The 27,121-nt window shown below is 42.5% G+C and overlaps 2 protein-coding genes across 7 annotated transcripts; both read left to right on the forward strand.

Annotated features, from left to right (window-relative positions):
* Positions 1-482: 482 nt before the first annotated feature.
* LOC118110156 (RNA-binding protein, mRNA-processing factor 2a) lies at positions 483-11,233 on the forward strand. Of its 2 annotated transcripts, none has more exons than XM_035157801.2 (8): positions 483-1,033; positions 3,382-3,459; positions 4,724-4,762; positions 4,962-5,024; positions 5,957-6,107; positions 7,363-7,526; positions 9,218-9,290; positions 10,120-11,233. In XM_035157801.2, the coding sequence occupies exons 1-7, from the start codon at positions 752-754 to the stop codon at positions 9,281-9,283; spliced, it is 843 nt and encodes a 280-aa protein (XP_035013692.1). In that variant the 5' UTR covers positions 483-751; the 3' UTR covers positions 9,284-9,290; positions 10,120-11,233. The 2 variants fall into 2 exon arrangements, with proteins under 2 accessions (XP_035013692.1, XP_035013700.1); XM_035157809.2 differs by having other exon boundaries at positions 485-1,033; positions 7,363-7,511.
* A 3,028-nt stretch (positions 11,234-14,261) lies between these two features.
* Positions 14,262-26,652, forward strand: cpeb1b (cytoplasmic polyadenylation element binding protein 1b). 5 transcript variants are annotated; one of them, XM_035141293.2, is made up of 12 exons: positions 14,262-14,416; positions 14,624-14,795; positions 17,456-17,686; positions 19,272-19,501; positions 19,770-20,022; positions 20,475-20,588; positions 21,586-21,675; positions 22,555-22,691; positions 23,210-23,408; positions 23,813-23,907; positions 24,355-24,435; positions 25,228-26,652. In XM_035141293.2, exons 1-12 carry the CDS (start codon positions 14,402-14,404, stop codon positions 25,336-25,338), a joined length of 1,728 nt encoding a protein of 575 aa, XP_034997184.1. In that variant the 5' UTR covers positions 14,262-14,401; the 3' UTR covers positions 25,339-26,652. The 5 variants fall into 5 exon arrangements, with proteins under 5 accessions (XP_034997184.1, XP_035033028.1, XP_035005143.1 ...); XM_035177137.2 differs by having other exon boundaries at positions 14,263-14,416; positions 21,586-21,690; XM_035149252.2 differs by having other exon boundaries at positions 14,264-14,416; positions 14,624-14,744; positions 21,586-21,690.
* Positions 26,653-27,121: the final 469 nt, after the last annotated feature.

A 27,121-nucleotide genomic window follows, 5' to 3' on the forward strand; every position in this document is an offset into this window, starting at 1 on the left:
CTCTTTCTTTCACCTTTTTATTTTATTTTAAAACATAAAGAATAAACAACAACAACAAATGAACACATGAAGTCAAATATTAAGCATTTGGGGGTCACAGAAATAATCTTATTAATAGTCTAGATGAAATATTACAGAAAAAACCCCGTTAATTGTTTGTGTTAGTGGTGCTTAGGTGCTTATCTTTTGAACCTTATTTTTATTTTTCAGGGGACCTAGATGCTGAACAGGCGAATACAACATAAACCATAAAACAAAATCAAGTAGATATCCTCATATAAAGTTTGGGGTCCCATGGAAGCGGTGATGCGGCTGCGGAGGGGGGGTGGGGGGGGGCCGGGTCTCCTCACAACAGCTGAGGCGGATCTGCCGCCTGATTACTGCTCACAGCAGACTCCAACATAATTGATGACCTAATTGAAAAGCAGGGGGGGGAGGAAGAGGAGGGAGGAGGAAGGGGAGGACGAGGGAGGAGAGAAAGAGAGAGAGAGAGACGCTCCCTCCAATGAGAAAAGTTTACTTGTCCTCCGTGCGCACAGTCCCACAGCTGAGGGCATTGATGTGAGCGCAGAGGCTTCCAGGTTTTTACGCGCACTTCTTTCCCCCCCATCTCTCACCCTCACACACGGAGCACACTTCCACTTTCTTCTTCTTCTTCTTCACCTTTAGTTTGTAGCAGCAACAACAAAACAAACCAACAACCAGTCTCTTGTCTTTTCGTTCCTTTCTTCTCCACCCTCCTTTTACGTGAATGATTCTCTCTCGCACTTCTACGACCTCCACGACTCGAGTATCCTCGGACGCCTCCGGGTGCGCACGACCTCACCTCGGCACATCCTCCCTCCTCAAGCTCAGACGCCACCAGGACTTCCACTGCGGCCTCGGACGCACTTTGGGGAAATATCACTCCACGAGGAAAAACGTGATTCTTTGCGCAGCGGCCGCGGCAGCAGCAGAAACGGCTGAAGCGAGCGACACCATGAGTCTGAAGACCGACGCAGAGCCCAACAACAATGTCTCCATCGAGGAGGAGGTGAGCTTCAAAGTTTGTTGTAAATGTCTAATTGTTCAGTGACAATCTGGTGAAGTTGTGTCGCTGCGTCACGTTTTGTGTCACTGAACTTTCACCTGCTGAGTTTGGCTTTTTCTTTTTCGCCCTGAGGCTGTTATTATTTTTTAAAAGGAAGCAACAAGGAGGTCGTAGATTTAAAAAAGTGAAAAACGTGGTTATTCTGAGAAAGTGAAGTTTCTCACACTTGGTAAATGAATCTGAACATTTTTTTATTTCTCATCGCGTGTTTCCATGCTTGGAATAGATTCCCCCAGGTGCGCATGATTGGCTCCATCAAGCACCCACAATATAAATCAATTAAAATATCAACCTTCTCCTTTTGTTTCTATTTCATTGTAGATTCAGACGTTATTTCCCGTGTTTTTAATTTGATATTTACTGGTAACAAGGGTCAAGAGGCTTTATGGTCATAAAATAAAGCACTATTTAATAAGAAAATTCAATTATTTTATATTAAACGTGTTGAATTAATAAAAATTATTTGATTTGGAAGTGGAAAAAAAAATCCCAAACATCCATAGCTTCTAAAAATGTCCAAATATCCAGAGTTTTCTTTTTAATTTATATATTTATTTTTTCAATTTGTCGCTTTGCTTCCGTTTGATTTTCTACCAAACAAAGTGAGATGCGTCATAGAGACGCTGCAGGTTGATCTGCATACTTATATTCAAGAGGCTCTAAGTCATCACAAACCTGAAACCCTACAATAAATCATAATTGTTAACACATCCATATCTGTGGATCCAAATATATGAGAAAATCTGAATATTAATAAAAAAATCGAGTTGATAAAAAAACCTCAACTTGATTAATTGAATTAACTCCTCGTTTCAGTCTGAGTGTGGCCATGCAGCTACATTTCCTCTTTAATGACTCCTTATGGAGAGAACCTGAGGGGAGGTCTGGGCCTTTTGTTGGTCCTCCTTTGTTCCCATGATCTTACAACAAAGCCTCGAGTGGCCACTTGACTTTTCTTCGTCTAATTTGCTGCTGCTGTCGTCTTTTTTCTTTTCTTCCTCAAGATAAATAAAATTAACCAAACAGACGAGAGATTTATTTTTTTTAAAAACACCCCCAAAAAATACAGCCTCAGGTTCCGTCAAGATGCCGTAACTGGTCAAATGTCAATCAATGTTTGAGGGATGGTTTTAACTGGTTCTTATCAGATTTTATTAAAAATACCAGTGCTTCAGGGTTTACACACTTGGCCGTCCTCGAGCCACTGGATCAATGAGGAGCAGGAGGACAGATTGAAACATCTCCATCCAGTTTTGGCGTCCCGCTGCGTCGACCTTCAGTTGCTGCATGTGCTGACTTGTGCAGGGCCGAGACTTGCTGCTGGGCTGCACCTGAAAAATGCCGGAGAGCTGGCAGGGTTGGGGCCGCAGGTCAGAGGAAGGAAATGGTGTCACGCTGTGCACTGTTGTCCAGTGCTGTTCCTCTGGCAGCCCCATTGTACAGAGGGCCTCCCCACCGGCTGGGAACTAATGGGCCTCGCACCGCTCTCTGCTTAATTCCCCCGGCCACACTGCACCGTACATAGGTTTTCAAAAGGTCTGGTCGGGGGCCTGTCCAGGGGTCCACGAAGGGGCTCCGGGGGTCCGCAGCAGGGTGAAGACCATCTTATGTTCATGGTTATGAACTCGTAACATGTTGGATGTCTTTTAACCACAGGTTTCACTTCACTCAGCTCTCCAAATCACAGATATGAAACTCTTAAGGGGATTATTCTTGGATTATTTTTGTCTGTTTGGGTTTTGACGCCATCTTTTAGCTGTGGATCTTAACAATAGGGGTCTTGATGTGGTTAAAAGGGCAGAAAATGAGAAGTTAGAATGCAAAACTAGTTTTTAATTTCTCAGGGTTTCTATCAATCATCACTGGATAATTTTACCTCTGTCTGGCATCACTCTATAATATAATCACTCTATAGTTCAGCCTGTAAACGTGTGCAAACTGAAGATGTAGCTTCATGTTTAAAGTGTCAGAATCTGAAGAGGCTGCAACCAGTTACTTAAAGGATCAAATCTTCAATTTCCAACGTGAAACTGGACTCATAACGTTTGTAGCTCAATTCAGCATTTTCTTTTTATGACCCCTCTCATTCTCCAGGACTTGATCTCATGTATGTACAAAATACACGTGTGTAGGAATGAGAGATGGGACGAAAGCCCAAACATGTGTGGGGTTGTTTGTTTTTTTTCCCCACCATGCTGCTGTTTGTAGAGAATGACGACGCTAAATAAAAAACAGAGTATAAAGACTGTCCCTGTCGAATGGTGAATTGCAGTTTTGCTTTTTGTTTGCAGGTACGAACCCTGTTCGTCAGTGGCCTACCGGTCGATATCAAACCGCGGGAACTGTACCTTCTCTTCAGACCCTTTAAGGTGAGTTACAACATGACAGAGTCTAAAGGAAAGAGTTGTACAGATGTTCTACAGATTGTGGAGACTAAAGCCATGTGGGGCAAATTTTATGGTTCGGGGTCTAAAATGAAATGGACTTGATTTCTCACCCGTCTTAAAACTAAAGCAAATGTCGCTGCTGTCTGCCAGGTGCTGGGAAAGAGTCGTGGAAAGAGTTTTTAAAAGGATTATCTGCGCACAGAGGAAGACCTTTTAACATTTTCTTTAAAAAAAACGAGGAAGCAACAGTAATCCCGTTTGCAACAGAACCACGTTTCATGCCTGCAGCTTTTTTTCTTTTGGGAGATGAAATTGAACGAGCCCCTCGTTAATGAAAGTCCAGATATTTGCATATATGGAAATTAGGCCACATCATTGTTCATCCATTGGTCTTTTCTTTTTTTTTTGACTGGACTCCAGTTCCATAAACACCCCTCCCACCCGTGTCCTAACTAACCAAATTGGAAGTGGTATCCCGCGCACATGGATGATCTTGTGGAATGTGTAAATGAGTAGCCCACGCGATTGGCCAACCAACCCTCTCCGTGACCCAGCTCGCCCACCGTGTAGGGACATTTTTATTTCCCCCTCGTAACATTCAGACATTGTGAAATCACTTGAAATGTTTTGTTTTCGTAAGTCGATGAGCTTCTTTCTTTTTTGCGGTCGGCAAACGACGCACAGAGCGAGCAAATGGGATTAAATCCGGTTTCATTCCAAATTAAAAACCTCTTTTCTTTATAATATTTATTCTATTCGACCTCTCGTTCTTTTTCTTCTCTGAATTACTGAGTCTGTTTTGGATTTTTGCTCAGGATTTATCACAGCCAGTGAAAGTTGTTTTAATTTTCCATGGTTGTAAATCAGGATCAGGCATGATCCCATCTATCAATACTCCGGTGAGGCCAAATTCCCCCTCGTTTCCCAGGAATCACTTCGTTCTTTAACCAACACTTGTGCTTTCTCAACTCTATTATAAATCAGAGGCTTTATTCATACTTAATCGAAGCTTGAACCCTCATGGATCTTGATAACTTGCATTTATGGTCATGTTTCGCTCTATTTAATCGAAACTATTTCACCAAACATAAGTGCATCACTGCCACAGAGGGATCCGTGATCTCCCGCTGTCGAAGTGAAACTGAAGGTGCACACAAGCAGATTTCTCTTCGTAAAGCAGGAGGCGTTCATGTGTGACTTCCTCCATGTGACTGGGTGGATAATTGGCTATCTTTCTTCCCCACAGGGTTATGAAGGGTCACTGATTAAGTTAACTTCAAAACAGGTGAGATTCCTTCCATGAGTTGAAGGAGCTGCTTCAATGCTACACTAAAAAAAAAATTAAAAAAAAATACTAAACAAGCTGTTTAACATTGTTCCCATTAATTATCAGCTGTAAGATATTTGATTCCCAGAATGCTTGTTTGTTTCCGGTGCAGCTGGAATCCGTTGTCTCAGTTTGTTTCTTCCCTTTTCTCTTCCAGCCTGTCGGGTTTGTAACCTTTGACAGTAGGTCTGGAGCTGAAGCTGCGAAAAATGCGCTAAATGTAAGCATTGCCTCGTTTTCACTGATATGTAATCTCTGTCTGTTGCTATTTGAGGCCCCCCCTCCTGTGTTAAATCCTCTTTAAATGTTGCTCTGTATTTCTTAGATTTGTTCTAACCTTTGCTTAAACCCGAGAGGAATGATTGGGAGTTTTAAAAAAAAGTTCTTTCTTTCCCATAAAACTTGTCAAAGGCAACCCATTTTGTCTTTTATAATTCAATGGCAGGGCCATTTTTGGAAAGAGTCCAGAATCCCGTAGCCTTACGGTAGTTTACTTTGACCTTGATACACATCCTTGGTATAGCTTTCACTGCTTTTACTGTAATACTCGTTCTCTAGCCACATGTGTAGTGTTATTTGGACACGTCCTCAGTAGCGTAACCTCTTATTTTGTCACCCAGTAGTAGCCCACATTGGCAGATCTAACACTTCTCTCTCATAGGCCTTCCTTATCAGCATCACCTCCTAGACACACCAGCAGTCACACACAAACACACACACACGCACACACACCAAAATACTACTCACCTGCATGTGGGCACAACGCTTAGGGCACAAGAACACAAGCAGGATTAAACCACCTGAAAGAAACTACACCTCGTCTCACCATCAGCCCTTTTCCTCGTCTCCTTCTCCTCCTGGCTCGTGTGACGAGGGGGGGTGACTCCTCCTGTTGCCTCGGCTCTTGATGTCGTCACGAGGAGGAGGAGATGCAGTCATGTTGAAATATATCAGCGTATCCTTCAGTCTGTCCTTTGAAGACAGCAGAACAGTGTTTAGCTGACGGGAAGCTTGAAGGATACATGCCGAGTATTGAAACATGGCTTCAGGAAAGGAGGCCGTGAGAGACTACTGAGCTTCAGCCCCTCAGACTCAGCCCACCTCCCTTACTATACTATCTCCCCTTCCTCCCCTCCTCCGTCTCTCCCTCAGGGTATCCGTTTTGACCCCGAAAGTCCCCAGACCCTGCGCTTAGAGTTTGCTAAAGCCAACACGAAGATGGCAAAGAGTAAGCTGATGGCCACACCGAACCCCACAAATATCCACCCTGCTCTAGGAGCACACTTCATTGCACGGGACCCATGTAAGTTGTACGGCTGCACCACTCTAGGCTCTTTCATCCACTCTCACCTTGGCAATGCCAGTACTCGATAGCCCTTGTTACCATTTAAAAAAAATTCTTGTCGTATTATGCTGGGGTATTAAAGACAAACGGGCAGAGGGTTAAAGACAGTGTCTAACAAATGAAAGACTAACTCACCTCCACATGCATGTGTCATCTCGACTCTTACGACAGCCGCTTTGCTTCTGTCCAGCTGCGATAACTGCACTCTCACAAGGTTTAGCCAGCAGTTGCGTCTCTGCTCTCTTTTGCCTTAACAACGGCACGATAGGTTAGATGTGGACAGGTGGTTGACGACGACCTCACTCAGACCAGATTTCTCCCGATGAAATGTGGCTAAAATCGGAAGGGGATAGGAAACGGTGTGTGTAGGGTTGTAAATGTGAACTGCAGGAGTTTGAAGGCTAAAGACTGCAGGAGACAAACTGTCATTTATGCAGCTTTTTATCAAATATTTTTGTCATCAAATCACCATCTCCATCCTCTTCCGCTTTTATGTTACCATGCAGTTATTGAGAGGAATATATTTTGAGAGGTCAGTTTCACCGGCGATCAAACTGAATGTTGGAGGCCGATAACTTTACAACCGGAGGGTTAGGGTGGCTAACCGGAGGCTAATGTGTCCTCGCCAAGTAGAAACTAGAACACTTATTGGAGTGTGTACCTCCACCAAGCTTTTGAAACCACATATAAAATCCAGATTCAGACTTTTTTTGTTCTAAGGAAAAAAAAACAATTGTCCAAATGTCCTGGATCTGCACCAAAATGTGTATTGTGTTCTTTATAATGTATTCTTTCTTTGGTCCTGGCCCAGTCCTACAGAACATTTCATGAAAATCTATTGGCATTTTTTAAACTAACAAATGAAAACCACCACCTTGGTGGAGGTACTGAATGTTTCTCGGTGCTCGATGAAGGGAACTGGACAACTTCAGGTTTTTGATTTCAGTTCTAATCCGAAAGTTTATTTCACTTCTGAAAATAGGTAGTGAGGTCTGGTCTAACTGCGCCATTAGGGATGTAAAACTTCATTCTTGTGACAGTGCAAAGTAAACCTACAAACATAACGACAACGCAACAAGTGAACGTCTTTTTTTGTTTTTGTAGCATGTATTGATCATATATTTCATTCTAAAATGTTGTACATGATGCAAGCCTGTATGTTCAAGGGTAGGTTAGTCAGCATTTTGTATCCTCCTGCCCTGTTCTTCCCCAGATGATCTGACAGGGGCAGCACTGATCCCAGCATCGCCGGATGCGTGGACTCCTTACCCCCTGTACACCACGGAGCTGACCCCAGGCCTCCCTCACGCAGCCTTCACTTACCCAGCGGCCGCTGCCGCTGCTGCAGCCCTCCACGCCCAGGTGAGGGAGCAACCGGTGTGTCTCTCTCTTATCTTCTATCCTTTGAGATATGCCCTAGTGCGTATTCAGCTTTACAAAAACTCAAAATGCGTGCTCGAAGGTACGAGGGCATGAGTTCTTGTAAAGTTGCGGTGCAGAGGTGTTTTCATTTTTCTCAATTTGTCCACAGCGCCAAAGAAAGTTAAGGGGAGAAGTGTAACCCTAAAACTTAACCAAATAGATAATTAATTAAGATTTTTGAATTGAATAACCTGCTGCACTGTCAGAAATAGAGGTTTGGATTCTTGGAACCAAGTGGTCCTCTGAGGTATTACAACACCAAAAAGACCAGTGATGCTGAAGCCAACCCCGATTTCAGGTCTGTCAACTGCTGTTGGCTGCACAACATGTACTCGACCATAATATCATAAAACCGAGTGCAAGTTAAAACCATTAGTTGTAGTGTAATAAATATTTTTCATTTCAAATGGAAAATGTCTGACTCGTGCTCATCAGTGATGTGATGGGCACATTCCTTGGTTCAGTGTAACCTCACACATACTTTTAAATCCCTCTGTGTTCGTCTCCTGGCTGTTTTTTGGTTTTCTCTATGCGGACGAATCTCGGGCATGAAGGTGTAGCTTTTTCCTTTAATGGAGATTTGAGCATCACTGTTCATCAGTGGGCAGAAAAGAAGCTGTTACTGATAAAATATCTATAATTTAATCTGCAGAATGAATTCCAGAGGAGTAAACATTTATTTTCTAGGACCTGGTTTGCAAATTGTAAGCACAACACACACGTTTCATCACATCTGCAGACTGTTGATCATTAACAGGCTGGATGAACAAATGTGTTTTACATTGTCAGCTAATAGCAGTTTAAATGCTACTGCTGACTACAAGGGAGTGAGCGGGGCCTTCGGTAACAATAGCGATGGAAAATATTTCTCATGTTGGGTCATTTGAAGTTCATGAGCTAACTTCCTCCTGCAATGAAAGAGCCCAGGGGAGAGATACACTGAAGTAGGCAGCTATGACACAGTCCATTTTGTCGGGCACAAGAGGCGGAGGAATTCAAGGCATTTGCTCGGAGAAACTGTCAAAACCCGATGGCGTTCTCAGGAGGTGCCAACTTACTGTCCACGCTCCTGTTGGAACATAAGCTGAACGTGTAGCCACACAGAGGGAGGGCAGGGAGCTTTTTTTAATCGCAATCTGATGAGAGATCCCTAAAATGCCCCGACTTCTCTTCCACTGCCTCTCGGCCTCGTTAGTTTGACCGCACGACAGCAGCGAAGCATTAACAGTCTCTAAACAACTGTTCCCTCCTGAGTGTATTAAGCCGTTTGGCCGCGCAGTTGTGGCCCCTGTCCTGTTCCATTAGGGTGAATAGAAATGAGAGGCCTCATTCTGCCACAGGCCTCAGTCGCAGGTATGGAAAGGTGCAGGCGGACCAGCTCTTAGCCAGTGGAAATGTTGAACACAAGGAGAGCCTGAAACTCTCCACATTTCCATGCCTGTTAATTACTGGAGGACTATTGTCCTCAACGAGCTGCTACGTGACCCACATTCCCATGGCTTCAGTGACCAGGGCTTAAAGGGGCCGTCGTCCTGAACCTGCTCGTCAAAGCCCGTTAATGGATGAAGGATCCGCAGAGTTGAGTGTTGACGCACTGAAGCCTGGTGTCGGTCTACTGAACTTGATTTGTGTTTGTGTTTCTTCAGATGCGCTGGTACCCGACTCCCTCTGAGACTTCCCAGCCTGGATGGAAATCCCGGCAGTTCTGTTAGATATTTAGTGAGTAAACTTTGGTTCAACAGTAAGATCTCCATCCTCCAAACTGAAACACAATGTTTGACTGAAAACTGCAAAGTATGATGACACCAATGAAAATAACTGATGTGGCGTTTGTCTGGTGCTATTCTTTGCTTTCTCATTGTAAAAAACTGTTCACAAAACAGTGCATAAGTCTGTCTTTTACTTTCTTATTCCCAACCTGTCTCACTCAGCCCCAAACCCATTTGTTGCATTAAATGACATTAATATAAATATTTTAATGCATCAAAGGAGTAAATTGTGAATTTGTCTGGGCTTTTTTCAGCTTGTATTTATAGCCCCAGGACTCAGTATGTGAGGCTGACTCAAAATAAACCAGTGTCCAAGTTTATGGTAATGAAGGAACATGTCACTCAACAGTGTGGCTCATTAATTTTCTTTATATTTGGACATCAATGGCGCTCTACACCCCAGAGGAATAATCTGTCAGGCTTTGATACATTAGATCAATGCATTGTTTGTTTTTTTTAGGTATTTATAGCAGTAAATGTACCTGAATGGAACAAATACGAATCAGTCCTCATGTGGAAATAGTCCCCGATTAATTCAAAACAATGGTTTCCTGTTTAAGGAAGTAGTTTATCCTTTTAAAACCTATGAATTAGAGATTTGCATTTTGAATAAGAACCAGTTTGACTTTGTGCTGAGTGCCACAGATGGGGGAAGGGAAATCAGAAAGCAATGAGACTAAAGCGTTGACTTTGAGTAAAATGCAGAATAAGTGCAGCTGTGTCCGTTTTTAAATTCTTGGATTTATTGGACTGACTCTCGTTTTCCCTGTTTTCTTCAGGCTACTGGAAACCACACCTTTGTCCAGCCGAAGTGAGGTTTGCCAAGCTCTTCATTAATTTAATCAGGTTTATTTAATGGACAAGTGTGCATTATTATAAACAAACAGTATTTATATCTCCTCCCGATTGTCCCTGGGGGGGAGTTTGAGTTGAAATCATCTTGCTGTCGACAATCTGAGCTTATCCTTGGCAACTATTGCGGTACCATCGTAGCACTTCAAAAAAATAAATAAATAAATAAAATTAAAAAAAATATCCTCGTGCAAATCCTAGTTAAACGCGACGGATCATATTTGCTGAGGGAAATTGTCGCATTGAAGTTACCGTTATTAAGCTAGTCTCTCCACGGGTTACCGCTGCTCCTGGGAGGTTTAGAAGCGTTAAGAGTCCTTGCATGTTCAAGTCTTTTTTGGCATGAATTTAGAACGCAGAGTTCTGTGTATCCTAATTTACTTAGTGTTTGTGTTGCCTCTTTACCTTTGCCTAGACAGCGAAATGTTTTGTTTTCCTGTAGAACCTTGGTCTTACCTCTGTGAATGTTAGGCTGTTGTGTAAATGGCTTATCTCGCATGGACCTTGTGAATGCCTCCCTACGTTCGATGACAATCCCAGTCCTTTATGATCATATCAATGTCTGTCATTATTTGAGCAAAAGAAAGTGCAAGTATTTTTGGACTTTTTTGCGTAATGTATATTTATGCATTTTTGTGCAACTAAATAATGAACCTGTATAAGTTGGATGTTTAGTCGTCTCTTGTGTTTTTGGTGTTATTTTTCAGATCCTATAATCCTGTTGAAGTAGTTTTAAAGAGGAAAAAAGTGCAATTTGTTTAAAGGGGAAGTGGGTATCTGTCAAAAAAATAATGGAAGTATTCTGTACGTGGCTTGAGCCATTCTGCTAAAATGAGATTGCTGTGAGACGATCTCTCAGAATGTGAAACTGGACTACAAACGTAAAGGGTTGCTTTTTTTGCAGGGGCCATTTTGAAATGGGAAGCAGGATTAGAGTAATGGAGGACTTTAGTTTGTGGTTTAGAACATGTTTGTCTTTGTATCTGCTGTGCATAAGATGTTAAAAATATTCCCATCTTATGAATAAAAGAAGTGAATGCATTTCTCTGTCGAGCATCTGTCATTTATCGCCGCAGCGGAAAACAACCGGCCAATCGAACGCTCCGACACTGGCCTGCTAACTCTTGAGAATTGAACACTGTGGATGTTGACATCAATAATTCAGGCTAACTTTTCATTTGTAAGCATCGTTGCATTAATGTCTCTCTGCGTCACGTATGGAGCTGACCCCCACACTCGGCCCCCGTGAGCTGGTGAGATGCTCTGCTCAGTGGACCGTGACGGCTCCTCCAGGGACCCTTAAGTGACTCCTCTCAATACCACCACCTGCCTAATTGTATTGTGGTAACTGCTGGTGGTTTAACTGTAAACATACGGCCATCTTGTGCCAACTAAGTTACGGTTCAGCTGTAATTAGTGCTGCAGTGACGGCTTCATACTGAACTCTATTGGCACCAACTGAGCATCAGCATTGAGGTTAAAAACTTAAATATCACACTATTATTAATTGAAATGTTTTGATTTCTGTATCTTTCTGCATTTTTGGACCATTTGATAAATACAAAAATTAAGGAGAGTAGTGCTGAAACAATGTTCTAATTTGATAATGAAATAAATGTACATTGTTCTTTAAGTCCTTTATAGATAAAATTACTATTGGATAAACTATCAAGCAAAATTAGCAATTTGCCTTTTTTTCATATGTGAGGATTTGCTGCTTTTGTGCATTTTGGGTTTTAAAAGATCAGATCAACATGAAATTTAAAGACATCACAAATGTTGGTTTTTAAAAAAAAAAAAATTTAATATGGTCCTAAAATATGTTAGTATTGAATATATGGTACTTGTTTTACATACTGTGAGACATATCCCATAATACTAAAAACTAAAAAAATTGTAAGTGTAATATAACAGTAGCCTAACATTAGACCTTACACTGCTTTCCTGGATTTTCATCCTCTAATAAACAACTGATGATTTATAAGTAAAAAGGGTTAAAACCCGAATAAAGAACAGACTGTTCAGAAGAAAAATATTTCTCAACCCTCGCTGTTTGCCCTTCATGAGAAACGGGTCATTAGACATCACTTTCACACATGATATTTGGATTGACATGAAATCAATAGTGTGAGGATGGGGATGCTACGACTTGGAAGATGGAACGTTTCCTTTTCTCGGCTGTTTTCAAGTGCAGAAACAAACCAGGTTCAGATATAAACCTCAACACATCCCTTCTACTGTGAATGTTGTTTTGAGATGCACATTATCAAAACAATAGAATATACTTAAAATATATTTAATACACAGCCTTGAATACAGTGGGCATCTTTCCAGGCCATACACACTTAAATGTCTTCTGATACAACATAGCATTCAACAAAATCAGTCAATTTAAGGGTTATTGCAGACGAGATAACAGAAGACGGCTGTTTTATGATGAATATGTTGGCATCTCTGCCTTTTCTATTAATGTAATAAAAACAGATGAATCTCTGTTTCTAGAAACATGAGAGCTCCAGATGTGTAAAAAGAGGGACCCAGCTGCATGTGATTGTTACAAGTCTTTTGTTTATTTCCAACAATGAGACGTCTTCCTGTGGTCAGCAGTAAAACAACAGGAAGGTCACTAATGAAGGAGGAGGCCTGGATCTTTTTCATTGGAGGTCTCTGTCGTCCTCCACTGGCCAAACATCCTCAAGTTCAGCAGGCAGGAAGCAGCGACCCCTTGTGGACATGTGCAGATATAAATGGGTTTGCATTAACTACCACACAAACATCAGGGTGGTATCATCACACTCAGAAGAGACACCTGAGAAATATCTAATTGTCGCAATGTGTGTGAAACAATCTCTGGGAATGATAAAAATGCCAAATTAACAATAATCCAATATATTTGTAATGTATTAATATATATAAATGGTGATGAAATAACAGGATATCGCCTGAAACTAAATTCTGCTGCTGTTCTGCTGTGTGAAGACGAAGAAGGTGTTTGGACGAGGATCATCGACGATCAATTTTTAACCAGAAGCTTCAGAAATGTTTTGTATTCTCGTGTTTTTCATTTTTCATGTAAAAGTGAGAGATTTTTACATAATGTAATTGTGAGTTTTGACCCTTTTTGTATTTTAATTAAATTGTTTTAAATGATAAAACATGACACTTTGTATAACTGTTTATTAATTTGATATGTTTTTGTTTTAATGTGCTCGTGTTCTTTTATTGTTTGTTTTGATTATATTAATTACCCTGCTGCTTTGTTTCCATGTGTATTAGTACATTTTCATCTTGTCTTGTCCACAATCACTTTCGTATTGAGTATCTTATCATATTTTATCTTATCTTATGTCTAATTGTCTTTTAAACTGAAAACAAAACCATATTCCTTCACTTTTCAGTTTTTATTACCTTTTTTATTAATATTTCAAGTAGTTATCTGTAGTTATCACATAGAAAGCATCAAGCAAAGAAGAGCCAGGTGCAAACACCTCCAAATTACATGTACTGATATTTATCAATCAGATATCACAATAGTAAGATTCTAAGCTGGAGCCACACGTCTGAATCAAAGAGTCATCTGTCAGTTTTGTGCATTAATTCAAATAACTGAATGAAATGAAATTCAATCACCTTCACTTCAACATTATGTTAGTATAGTGGAGAATATTATTGTACTTGTACATACTGTGGGACATATCCCATAATACTTAAGTATAACTAAGTATAAAGTAGCAGAAAAGTACAAGCAGCACTTTAATATTATTTTTATATAATTTCTTTCTTACTGTTGTACTTTGTAACTTTGTTGGGAGTATAAATAAAGTTATATGAATTCAGGACATAACTCAAAGTCCTGTCTGTGATTGTTAATTGAGTAACTAAGTACAAAGTAAAGAAGTTAATATTCTTTTAATCTCATTTCTTTCTTAGTGTGACTCACTTTGTAACTCTGGTGGGAGTGTAAATAAAGTTCTCTAAACTCCGGACATTAGTCAAAGTGAGTTTTTAAACCTCTGGTCACGTGAGCCTGACTCGGCAGGCGGCTCTTTGATGTGCAGCACGTGAGCGGACGGAGGCCCGGCAGGCTCAGTCATTCGCCGCGCACACGTTCATTAGATGGAGCCTAATCAGCAGATGTGATAAATATGAGCGTGAGCCGCAACCTGTCGTCCACATTGTGACGTTTATCACCGGCTCTCAGTCCACAACATGGCGTTTTCCCTGGTGAGTCCACTGCTGCGCCCTCACACGAGTCAATTCAGGTGTTTCTGGGGCCAAGCGGCGTTTACATGTGACCTCTAGTGTCAAGGAAAAACCCGCGTGTATCGTGACCTGGAGCCAGAAACACCTTCCTCTTCCCCTGCACGTGTCCCCGGTGGGTAAAGCTTCTCCTCCTTCTCCTCCTCCTTCTCCTTCTCCTCCCGCCCGCAGAGAAACGAGTCCCGCAGGCCGGAGAGCCCGGACCCGGAGTGCCCGGCCCTGTCCACCTGCAGCAACGCGGACATCTTCCGCCGGATGAACACCATGCTGGGCAACGCTCTGGATTTCACCGGTGTGTGCACCACACCCAGCAGCGCCAAGGGAAAGCCAGACCTGCTGTGTGGTAAAGTGCCACTTCGTGTTCACACAGGAGCAGGTGGACCCGGGTCAGGATAGGGAGGCTGTAGTCAGGACTCCATTGGGGAAACCTGCCTGTTTGTGGCGGCTAGCTTAACCTGTGGCACTGCTAATTCTAAATTTAATCCATACAACCTCCAGCAGGTCTACAAATACACTGTCACTGTTTATCATTTGTGTGTGTAGAGCTTTTTGTAATGGTTCAGAGTGAAGTTCATTTCTGTTCATCCTACCTGGTTTATCTGCAGCGAAGGTTTTATCGTCAAACATTAGCTAAATTGCCGTGTGAGGCCTATACAAAGGCGTTTAAATGATTTACATCAGTTTCACGTCGGCTTTTTCAGAGCAATCGACTCGATCTTCAAGTGCTACACAGCGCTGGGCCCTGTTTATTCAAATTGTATTCATTTTGAATGTGTAGCATAGTGAAATCGCACTTAATTCACAACCGCACTTCCCTGGGCCACGATGGCCAAGCGTGAAGCCGATTAGATTAGTCCCTTTGTCCCAATCCAGGCCAAAATGTAATGGCTTCTCTCTTGGCCTGTGTCCCATCCTTCCACCAATTTTCGTGGAAATCTGTTTTGTAGTTTTTGCGTAATCCTACTGACAAACCAACCAACCGGGAGGGGTGAGAACATAACCTCCATGGAAGAGGTGAACTGGGATAAAGCAGAAACTGTTATGTGCGTCAGAAGGAAGTGGGAGATCAATAACGAGGATGATAACAGATTGGTACACAGAGGACTGACGACATTACATCTGATGGGTAAACATGCAACGAGTCTGTGTGAGCACGGTCAAACAGATGAGTCACTGCTTTGTGTGTCGTCAGTGTCAGAATTTAGCTTCACCAAGGAAACAAAGGGGCATCAGGAAGAGTTCAGCATTAAAAGTGAACATGCAGTTGAAATTGGTTTTCTTCAGAAATTGGATCAAATTGGTGGAGATGGACCCAAAAGAAGATAATGGAACTAGCTGCAAAAGCAAGAAAAAGTTATTATAGAAAGTCTTAAAGTTTCCTTAAATCTTAAAATTCCCAGAATAGATTCAGATGTCTCAGTAACTTAATAATTGGTAATTAGTTAATTTACAGAAATTGACCTGTATAATATTTTAATTAGACTTCAGTTTTAGGGATATTTCAAAGAAACGAAGATAAATATTCTTTTACTTCTTGCCTTTAGTTTGAAGTTTTCAAGAGACATTCATATTCAGTAATGTAAATTAAGATGTGTTGACATTTCCTTTTGTGATCAAACAAAAGAAGACATTTGAAGTCTGCAGCGTTCTTCATTTTTGTTGTTGCTGCACATTCAGACCATAAAAAGGTCCCAGAATAAGTTCATTTTAACGAGGGTGCATTTCTTCTCAGATGAAAAGTTTCATCCCAACAATGAAGGAGCCCTTTTACTTTCTCAGGGAACAATTGCCATGTGTTAAAGCTCCTTCACCTTGTCACTATGATTCCAGTGCCAGCAGCTGATTCATGGTGCATCGCCATCTGCAGCATTGCAGCAATTCTTCGTCTTTTTTTACCCCGGGAGTGAGATTTGCCAAGATTTAAGCTCAGCATCCTGCCTGTGTCCTTTCCCCTGAATATTCAATTTGCTTAGGGCACCTCTCCACTTGTGACTATCAATTTTGGATGCTCTGTGTGATACTGTAAACGCTCTGCTTAGTCGTACCTGAGCAGCAGCAGCAGCACAACACAAATCTTACGCAACTTTTAAGGGACACGAAACTAAATTGGATCTTGAGCTGAACTTTCTGCTGTGGCCTCTCTGCCTCGGCCACCCCTGTCTGGTGTTTGCTGAATCAGTGCTGTTGCTGGAAGCGTTCCAGGCCTGGAGAGGGCAGGGAGGAGCTGGCGGTGCAAATCTCGCCGTCCTCAACATCTGATCAGTCAGCTGCTCGTGTCACAACCAGGCTCCGCATGCCTCATTCTTCCCTGGGTCTGTGCAGTGTGGAAAAAAACATCACAGGAGTTCACCAACCACCGAGTGCAATGATTTTTAAAATGATATTATCAAGAGCATCCTCGATTCTGAAGCACTTTTAACTCAGGTCTGCTGAGTCATTCGCTCCCATCTCCCATGCTGCCTCCCACCCTGCCGCTGTAGCTCTGCCCCTCACCTCCCTCTCCCTCCCTGCCTCTCTGTCAGCTCGCTCAGGAAACAAGGCGAGACACAGAGTAAGCAGCGGCAGCAGTGGTGGCTGCCTTCCCACCGACTCAGAGACGTGCCGTGCCTTCCAGAGAGGGGAGTACTTCTATCAACAAGCCAATAGCTCTGACAGGAATTTTTCATTACACAGTTGTTAGGCAAGGATGCCGGGAGGTGGGGGAAAGCTGATGTCATTAGCAGGGGTGTGCGAGTGCATCAGCAGCCATGTCACATGCTGCTAGGTGGGTCAGTGATGCGGACGGAGATGCATGGCAGTTGCACCGGGCACAGAAGCAGCAGGTTAGCTCCCCCGTCAGCCAGGGTAGGGGAGATGTGGTGATGAAAGTTTTTATTTTTAAACGGTTTCGTGTAACAAGCCTCTCCCTGCTGTTTTCCCTGTAGCGCGGACTGAAACAACTGTTCTTTTCTAACACTTCCTCTTTCCTCTCTCTTGTTGCTGCGCCTCTGAACTGGATCTCAGACCAAAAAGAGTCGGAGCTGGCTGCAGTGGGCAGCAGGAGGATGCTCTTCCCCAACTGTGGTTGTGTGCCTGGTTCCCAGGAGATGCCGTCATCCAGGGGCTCACCGGGTGTCACCGACCTGGGCCTGGGCCTCCAGTCTCTCCGTCTGTCCGGCTGGGACAGACCCTGGAGCAGCCAGGAGACGGACTCACATGCCTCCCCCTCCCAGATTCAGACTAGCTCACCCTCCAGTAAGTACCAGGCCTTTTGTTCACCTGAATGTGTTTCGGATTCACATTTAAACCTGCGACTTGGTATTCAGTTTATCAGATTGTGACCCAGAGTCAGGTTGGTAGTTGTGTGTTCTCCCAGCAGTTTGTGTTCGCTCTCGTGACCCCATTAATCGGTACATGACGGTTGGAAATGCAGCATCTGTGGTTGTGTGCTTTGCTTTTAGTGGCCCTTGTTTGCATAGAAAAGTGTAGTGGTTAACAGCAGTGTGTCTGTGTGGGAACAGGCTGTAGCGTCGCTAGGGAGGATGATGTGGCAGTTTTGATTTGCTGCATCTCCAGTAATCCAACACACACAAACGCACAGTGAAGCTACTTTCCTTTTCCCTAAACATGATTTCAGCCCCTGCTACGTCTAATGATTTAACTATTACCCATGGATTAGATGTTAATGTGTCTTTTTAATGCGGAGTTTGGAGGTTTGGTCACATACTGGAATGATGCGACAACTAAAATGAAGTAAATGCTAATATATGTGCCGTCCATAGTTTTAAGATGAGTTTTAATGTCTTGACAACTCTGTCCCATTAGTCCTGACCCATTTGCAGAGCCATAGTTTTATCACTGCATGTCCAAACTGACCCGGCATAACTTCATTTAGAGCTTTCTAAACTGGGCCCGCAACAAAGTAGGACAGAGCTTTGAATGCAGCCTACAGCTGAATAATCCCCTCCGAGCCTCATGTTCACCGCTACAGGCCACGCAGTACGTATCTGTCACAGTTGCCAGCTGACTCACTGGGTTATCAAGAAGGAAGATGCTGGTTAATACTCGGCGGTCTCTGGGCTTTGTTTGGGTGGCGATGAATTAGCCTCCAGGCTTTGTCCTGATATCGAAAGTGAATACGCTTGAACTCAAGCTTCTCTGGTTGCTGTTGGTGTGCAGTTGGCACATGATGTCTTGCACACAAGCTCAATTTTCTTTATTAATCCATCTGTGAAACAGCTTCCCTTTGAGGGGGGAAAGAGAGATATGATTTTTAGAAACTTGTATTTGCAGCGCGCCTCCTGACCAATCGATTGAACTCTGCAGACTCAGCACACACTTCACATTCTCTTCAGTACTTAAGTAAAAGTAACCTTGACAGAATATACTTTCACTTTCTTCTCTCCATCAGTCCTAAGTGGTCTGATCACAAAACCACATTCGGAATCAAACTTATTTTTACACTTCTCAGGGTCTATACATTTGATTTGTTTGACCATCGCCACAATATCAACTCTGACCAACGTATATTTTACTTAAATGTCTCAGTCTCGCTCTCTCTCCCTTTGAGTGTCTCTCTGTCTCTCCCTGACACACAAACATCGGAAACATCTGTAAAGTCCCACTGGGTAAAAACATCATTTGGTGTCGGTGAACACAGATGTTTATTTGCGAGCGAAGAAGTGAGCTCACAAGATGCATTCAGGGCACATTTCAGTGCCAGGTATGAACAGACAAACTTAAAGCTGTCCACATGTGATCAGATCTCTCAGAACTGATAATACTGGGTCTGAACAGGGCCTCATTCACACTAAGTGGTGTAACTGTCCTGTTTGCACAGTGCTAGGTATTCTGAACAGTCCCTTCAGTAGCATCCTCGGGAAGCCCCCAGGCTACCTGCCCCCCGAGTCCATGAGCATGACTGCTGACTTCCTGGAGAAGTTTCCCAGCATGGCCCGCATGGCGAACCGACTGGAATCCACCTCCTTTCTGGACTCTCGCTCCAGCAGTCCTGAGGACTCGGAGACCAGTGGATTCAGCTCTGGCTCGGACCACCTCTGTGACATGCTGGTAAGAAACACCACACTTACTCAGCATCTCCTGTTTTGTATGTTGGATTGTTTTTGTTCATGCAGGTGGGGAATCTATCTCAAAGATGCACTTTACTAATCAGATATGGAGGCTAATTGAACAACCATGTCTCATGAGCCGTAGATTAATTGTCAGACTTGTTTACCATTTCTGATTGATGGCCAAACGTTTCACCTCGGTTAATGATTGATTTTCAAAGTTTGCTTTCCCCGCTAAGTCAATTGTCTGCACGTTTCTTTCTCTTCAGTCGACTCTGCGGATTTCCCCTCCCCTGCCTTATCTTGCATCGAGCATGCAGAAGGATCTGCTGCGACTGGGCTCTCGTCTGGACCCCCAGGACTCCAGCTCTCCCCTGACCCCATCATCCATTGCCAGCCCCTCCTCAGCCGTTTCCCGCCGCTGGCGTACTGGATCTCCGTGGCCTGGCTCCGATGTGCTTGACCAGTCGGATGATGCATTCAGCATTGAGAGGGAGGCCCGCTTGCACAGGCAGGCTGCAGGTGACTCAAACATACTTGACGTTACCAATGTATCACTGCACCTACCCTTTGCTTTTTTTGTTGCTCAGTTTCAAGCTTCAGTTGTCTCAACTCAAGGAGTCTAAATAGGCTTTCTGTGATCGGCGTCACCAGCTCATCCTGCCCTTATTACTGTTGCCGAGCAACAAAGCTGAAGTTGGACACAAGAGGTTTAATGCCCCCTTTTTTTTTTTTTTTGTGCCATTAATGGTTCGGTTGAGCTGAGGCATTGGACGTCTCGTTGCTTCGTAACCTTTTTGAAAAATGTCTCTAAAGTGCAATGAATCCTGGGATAAGTTCGGCTGGGAAGGATCCACCTGTTGGATGGAAGAATGCATTTCAAGGAGTCTTTGAATTGGAACTGTTGTCAGTCTGCAGCTGCTGAATTGAGACACAGCTTTATATGGTGACCTTTTTCTTTTTTGACTCATCAGCTGTGAATGAGGCCACATTCACCTGGAGCGGTCAGCTGCCTCCCAGGAACAACAAGGATCCCATGTATTCCTGCAAGGTCTTTCTTGGTGGCGTGCCCTGGGACGTCACAGAAGGTAAGTGCTGCTGTCAACGTGCTATTTGCTTAATTACACAGTGCCAGTCCAGTTAGTTTGAGATGCTTTTATTGATGCCCATTAGCCGAGAATTTGCAGCCCCTCTCTTTCCACCCTCCTCTCTCCCTCATTTTTCTCCTCTCACCCAACCAGTCGAGGCACATGTCCGCCCACACAGTCCGGTTCTAGAGGTTTCTTCCTGTTAGAGTTTTTCACTCCACAGTTGCCAAAGTGCTTGCTCATTGTGGGAGCTGTTGGGTTTCTCTATAGTTTTGTTAGATCTGAAGCTTATTATGTAAAATGCTGTGTGATGTGATTTGCTGCAATAGAAATTAAATTAATGTGGCTGAGCTTAAGTCCGTCCTTTTATATTTTACTGTTTAAACATTATGTTGGGATGTGTTGCCGGTAGGGATCGTTTAAAATACTTCAGGATGCTCCGTCACCTTTGAGTTAAACGTATGAGATTTTGAATTAACGGATCAATTCGAATATTTCAATAAGTTAAGTCTAAATGGGTTCAAATGATTTTAATATGTTGCATATACGTCTTTATGATTCATTGAAGCTACTAGGTGGAGATACAATTGATGATTATTTTCCTAATCAATTAATCTGGAGACTATTTTCTTGATCCGTTGATGAATCCACTCTGTTAAATGTGATGGAGGAAAAATGGCTCTCATAATTTCTCAGTAGCCACTAATGCATTTTTCTCATGAACAGTCTGAAACCTTGTGATTCAGTTTATTGTTGTGTATATAAATGAAAATCTGCAACTGTCACATTTGAAAAGTGGGAACCAGGGAAATTTATTTTAATGAGAATAACTGACACAATTAATTGAAGATGGATCAATTAGAATAATTGTTGCACTTCTAATATTGAGAGTTAAAGCTTTCTCAATGTTTACAAACAAGTTTGATTTAGAAATGTGTTCAAATGTTGGTTCTATGTGACAATAACCACGTCCCTTCTCCTTCTTCGTTTATTTCAGCCGGCCTGATCAACATCTTCAGTGGGTATGGTCCTCTGACCGTGGAGTGGCCGGGTAAGGATGGAAAGCATCCTCGCTGTCCTCCCAAAGGTAATGTGGCTAAAGGTAAAGACAAGTTGGTAGACCCTTTTTTTTCTTACTGGTTTCAGGGTGGCACTGTGGTGAGCACTTGGTAAACTGGTCAGTTTGACTGTGGGAGTTCAGAGATACTTAGGGTGGTGACTCGGGGCATAACTGGAGAATAAAGCATGGTGGTAGAAGCAGGGAGAAGATAAAATAGATGCCTCACTCGTCAGTAAATGACACTTTGATGATAGTTGGATTGGGTTGGTCGTGTTTGAGGATCTTGCAAATGTCCTGTTAAGTGTTTGTGGTTCTACTTGTGGCCTCTGCTCCTCTGGTAAGACATTTTTTGCTCTTTTTGGCAAATTTAAAAATGACTGCCTGAGATCCACAGTGCGACTATTTCTCGCATTTGCCCCAAAAAATGGATGCGTTCAAATATATATTACAACCATAGATATGCTGGAGCACATTTAATATATAATGTATTTAAATATATATATTTTTAAATTGTATTATCTCTGAGTAGCCTCTATTTGATATGCTCAGATTTTGTTCTCATTCTGGAGCAAAGTTGCATAATGTATGAAGTAAATATTAATGTAAGTAATTGTCACTCTGCTCCTAAATTTCTGTGCGTGCTCCTTCTGGAAAACAGTTAGCATAGCGCCCTGGGTTCAGCTGGAAAATATAAAGGTGTTTTTACCCATCCTGTCCTGAGGCGTTTGTTAGAGCTGACAAATTACAAATAGTTATTTAACTAAATGACTCAATTCTGTGGCTCTTGTTGAAAATTACCATTCCAGTAGTGGCTGCCTGAAAAATGTGACTGGATTAATCCACATCCTTTTACCAGAGCCACATGTTTTCTGTATCCTAAAGTGTTGTACTGTTTGATGTGCGTAGGCTATGTTTACCTGGTTTTTGAGAATGAGAAGTCTGTCCGAGCTTTGCTCCGCGCCTGCTCCCAGGACCAGTTCCCCCCCGAGGACAACAGGGAGTACTACTTTAAGATGTCCAGCCGCAGGATGAGATGCAAGGACGTGAGTAGAGACTAGACACACAAATATAAACTACAATATACATGTACGTAACTCAGATCAGCTTTCTGCCATTGTTTCATTGTAAAGCTGTCTCTCTCTGAAATGTATTTATTTTATTTATGTCCTGAACTATGTCTTCAGTACCTTTTTGCTCATATGTTGCCCTGAGCTTTCGTGTAATGTTAAACATGCTGGAGTTGGAAATTTATTGCAACAGTGACTCCTGTTTCCATCGGTGCACATTTTCCACAGTGGCACCACCAGTTATCCCCTGTGTAAAGCAGCTCTGCACCACTATCCTCGGGCTCTTCTTCCCCCTCGAGCTGTAGTTCAGTGTTTTCATGCTCATTAAATACACACAGGCACGTTGTAGTTCCAGCACACAGCCAGTGACGTAAAGAATATGGGCAACACAAAATAAAGTATATCTTGGTCCAGGCAGCACGGTGGGAAATCAAACATTTTCATATTTTAACGATGCAAGTATTGAGTCCTGTCTTTCATCCGTGCTGTTCCAGGTGCAGGTCATCCCCTGGGTGATCTCCGACAGTAACTACGTGCGCTGCCCTGCCCAGCGTTTGGATCCCAGTAAGACGGTGTTTGTGGGCGCACTGCATGGCATGTTGAACGCTGAGGCGCTGGCCAGCATCATGAACGACCTGTTTGGAGGCGTCATGTATGCTGGCATCGACACGGACAAGCACAAGTATCCCATAGGTGAGACCTGTTTCATTCAGTTATTAATGTTCAACTTCTGTATGTGCATAGTTGGAACTGAAAACAAGACTAGAGCCTGAACTTAACCTCCTGTGCATCTTCAGTGATTAATCATGGATGAAACTTTTCAGACACAAGTAGAAAAAAAGCTCCGTTTAACATTTTCTGACATTGCCACAATCAATGTTTTGTCGTTTGCAATTAGGGCAATTAAAGTGTAGATTTAAACTTTGACATGAGGATTTAAGACAAATTGCAAATCGTTAATTCCCTGCTGAACATTGAGGAAAAAATCTATTCCAAAATTGAGTAAACACGATTATCTGTGTTTAAGATATTCAGTTTGTAATATTTCTTGCCGAACAACGAGCTCCTGAGTGACATTGAACTTTTCTTGTGTGCAGGCTCTGGACGTGTCACTTTTAACAATCAGCGCAGTTATCTGAAAGCTGTGTGTGCAGCATTTGTGGAGATTAAAACACCCAAGTTTACAAAGAAGGTAAGATGCTCTGATCAGTCTTTGTACTTCCTATAATCACTAATCAGTCTGTGCTGCTGTGCCCACTGATGCTTCTTTACTGGAAACTACATCTGTTAGTTTGCATGCAGCACAAACTCTTAAACCCTGATGAGTAACATTTTATGATTTAAAAAATGCTGGTGCTTAGTCAGCAGGTTCTCACTTGCAGTTCCATCCACTGGGTTTAATGTTCTTTTCCAATTTGCACACACACAACCTGGGTGGACATGGGGGGGGTGATTTGTTGAGTTGTTTACAGAAAGTCAGAAAATTCAAGTACAAATCGATATCTTGACAAACGCCTGTTATATTTGTGAAATGATGCTGAACACTTGCAAGCTTTTTCGTTTCTTAAAATGTGGCGTGGGTGGAAACCTGCTCACTGTCACTGCTGCTCTGAGCTCCTCGGCTTTGTGTCTCCCTCAGGTCCAGATCGACCCCTACCTGGAAGACTCCGTGTGTCAAGTTTGCCTTCGCCAACCTGGACCTTTCTTCTGCAGAGACGAGGTCAGAGCAAACTTTGTATTATACATATAAATACTTTGAAGTATTTGTCATGCTATCAGTGAGGCTGAATGATGGAGGACAAAGTGCTGATCTGACAGAAGTTCTATTGTCTTGCTCCAGATGGAACTAATGTCACAAATGGCTGCCTTAGTATTTCTAATAGTTATTTTTCTCTTGATTTGCATCAGCATCACAAGATGAAGTCGGGTTTAAACTAGATAATTTGCTTTTCATTGCAATTTATTTCAAAACATTTAATTCATTAAATATCATAGATTTCATTTATAATGGCTTAAAACTATTAAGAATCCAGCAAATGGCCAAATATGAAAATGAACAATTATTGATCTCATCAAACATGATGTTAAAATTAACATTGTTGTCTTAATTACTATATATTCTGGTTTATTAGAAAATTAATCCTATTTTCAGTAAAGTATTAATTCATTGAAAACAACTTTTAATAGCAACCACAGCAAGAAACAATCTGACAATTATTCATGTTTGCAAAAGATTTTGCAAGAACGTTCCTGTTTGACCTTACCCCCGATAACTGCAGTTTTATTCTGTAGTGAGGTATTATGGGATGGAGGTCTATTTGTTATGACCACTTAATGAAGTGGTTCAGATATTTAGTCGTCTGGTTTTAGATGACTAAAGATAGAAATGTATAAAATACAATTATGGTATGACCTTTATAAACAGAATTATTCTTTAAATGATTTTGTTATGTGAATGAATTCAAGCCCTTGTATTATAAAATGTGCTTAATCACGGTCTTGTGACGCACAGGCCTGCTTCAAGTACTACTGCCGCTCTTGCTGGCACTGGCAGCACTCCATGGACATCTTGAGCAACCACCGGCCCCTCATGCGCAACCAGAGGAACAGAGACTCCAGCTAGAGCTGACGGATCCAATCACTCTGAAGGTCCAGAGCCCCTGTGTACGGGGCGAGGCTGCCCGCCAAGGAGAGCACGTGTGCCGGACGTCCCTCGGTTCGAGGGCGCCACGGCACTCCACCAGGCACTGGGGATATCACTGTAGAAAATGTTCACTTTTGCACTTGCTACATTTTTGCTGTTGTTCACAGTGGCACTATGCACAGTGACCTTATTGGGAGAAGGGGCCCTTCACACTTCTGCATTTTCCCTGACTTGTGGCCAGACAGAGAGTTGGGAGTCTGCCTAAAGTTAAGAGGTGGATGAAAATGCCTTTTTTTTGTTTTTTGTTTTACATGTGTTGCATAGTGACGAGCTATCACGCAAGTCTCATTGCCGTTCATTGGCAAATGCCATACAGTGCCTTTAAATCTATTTAGTTTCCCCCTCCTCCCTCCCTCCCTCCCTCCACCCTCAGTTGGCATCTGTTTTTTCCTGTGCAAGCCAACTGGTGTTTCTTACTTTTGGGAGTTGAATGTCGGGCTTCATTTCAGACATTTTTACAGTTTTTTACACAAACGGTTTTAAGTCATGACATGAAAAATTTTGAACAGAATTCTACCAGGCGGCTGTTTATGGGAAAATCCCCCTTTTTATTTTTTGGTTTTTTTTCCCTCATACATTTTTCTGTGGCTATTTCCTTTTTGTTTTTTTAATTCGCCCTCCCAAATTTCAACTGAATGGGCCCAAATTGTTGGAAGTTGTACTTTCACTTGCTTTGTTGGCCCACTTGTATTAAATGTGTGTAAAACCAATAGCACTGGATATGTGATCGACCGGTTCTCCATCTTTTCTCAAGCATCTGATGGACCCAGTTGAGACTAGAGTGAATGAACCATTTGGTTGTACATAGTTTGATTTTTTGCACTTTTTAATTTGCACGTGTGGAGAGGTGGCAGTGGTTTTTAATCACTTTTGTACATCAGCAGGGGGACACTCCTACGTTAGAACAGCTGCTTGTTTCCTGTTGAATGTAAGAACTTCCACTTAGCTGATAAATTTATCTATCAGAGCTTGAGTAGACCCCACTAAATGATTCCATGCTTTCTTATCCCATTTTGCCTTCCTGTTCCAGTTGGACATAAATGCATAAGCTGTGTGCCAAAGACAAAGTGTCTTTTCTTATCCATTAGTTTTGTCATGCTGAGCTTGTTGTCCCTTAGCCCAGCCGCTTTTTAGAGTTTCGAAAGTCTACCTCATTGTGGTCTGCCAAGTTTGCTGCTACTTACAGTTGTGGAGTATGTTCAGATTGGGCACAATAAAGGTGTTTAAGCATTATCTGCTGTGTCTGGACTCATTACTACTGTGACTGTTCTGTGGAGTTTCTGAGAAATCCCTGGCCTGTTCTACTCAAAGCTCAGTGAGCATTCAAACATAAATCAAGTAGCTTCATCCTACAAAAACCTTTTATAAGTTGCTGTTGAAACATCTTCATTGTCAATGTCAGATTTATTGTTTCTCCCCGATGTCAAAACTGACATCCCGTAAATTTTTAAAACGCAGCTGGAATGAAACCACTTTTCAGTTTTACTGCTGCTTCAGCCGACTTGAGACAAACATGTGCTCAGCTAATCCTGATCTGCAGACACAGGACCGCTGTCCATCGTAGTATAGAAGTGCACAAACTAGAAGTGCTACACTGCATTTGTATTCCTCTGCCAACAGGGCAGTTTCTGTTTTTATCGGATTCAAATGTGTGTACCAAATTTGAGGAGATTCTCTGAAATCTAGATAACACTTTCAAGGA

Source organism: Hippoglossus stenolepis, chromosome 1, assembly GCF_022539355.2.
Source record: "Hippoglossus stenolepis isolate QCI-W04-F060 chromosome 1, HSTE1.2, whole genome shotgun sequence".
NCBI lineage: Eukaryota > Metazoa > Chordata > Actinopteri > Pleuronectiformes > Pleuronectidae > Hippoglossus > Hippoglossus stenolepis.

Bases quoted from the DNA above. Each gene is read 5' to 3' on its own strand.
- cpeb1b (XM_035177137.2), top strand. The intron at 17,687-19,271 runs GTAAGTACCAGG...CTGTTTGCACAG, and splicing joins TCAGACTAGCTCACCCTCCA to TGCTAGGTATTCTGAACAGT. The intron at 24,436-25,227 runs GTCAGAGCAAAC...TGTGACGCACAG, and splicing joins CTTTCTTCTGCAGAGACGAG to GCCTGCTTCAAGTACTACTG.
- LOC118110156 (XM_035157801.2), top strand. From the start codon at position 752: ATGATTCTCTCTCGCACTTCTACGACCTCCACGACTCGAGTATCCTCG. The intron at 1,034-3,381 runs GTGAGCTTCAAA...TTTTGTTTGCAG, and splicing joins ATGTCTCCATCGAGGAGGAG to GTACGAACCCTGTTCGTCAG. The intron at 5,025-5,956 runs GTAAGCATTGCC...TCTCTCCCTCAG, and splicing joins CTGCGAAAAATGCGCTAAAT to GGTATCCGTTTTGACCCCGA.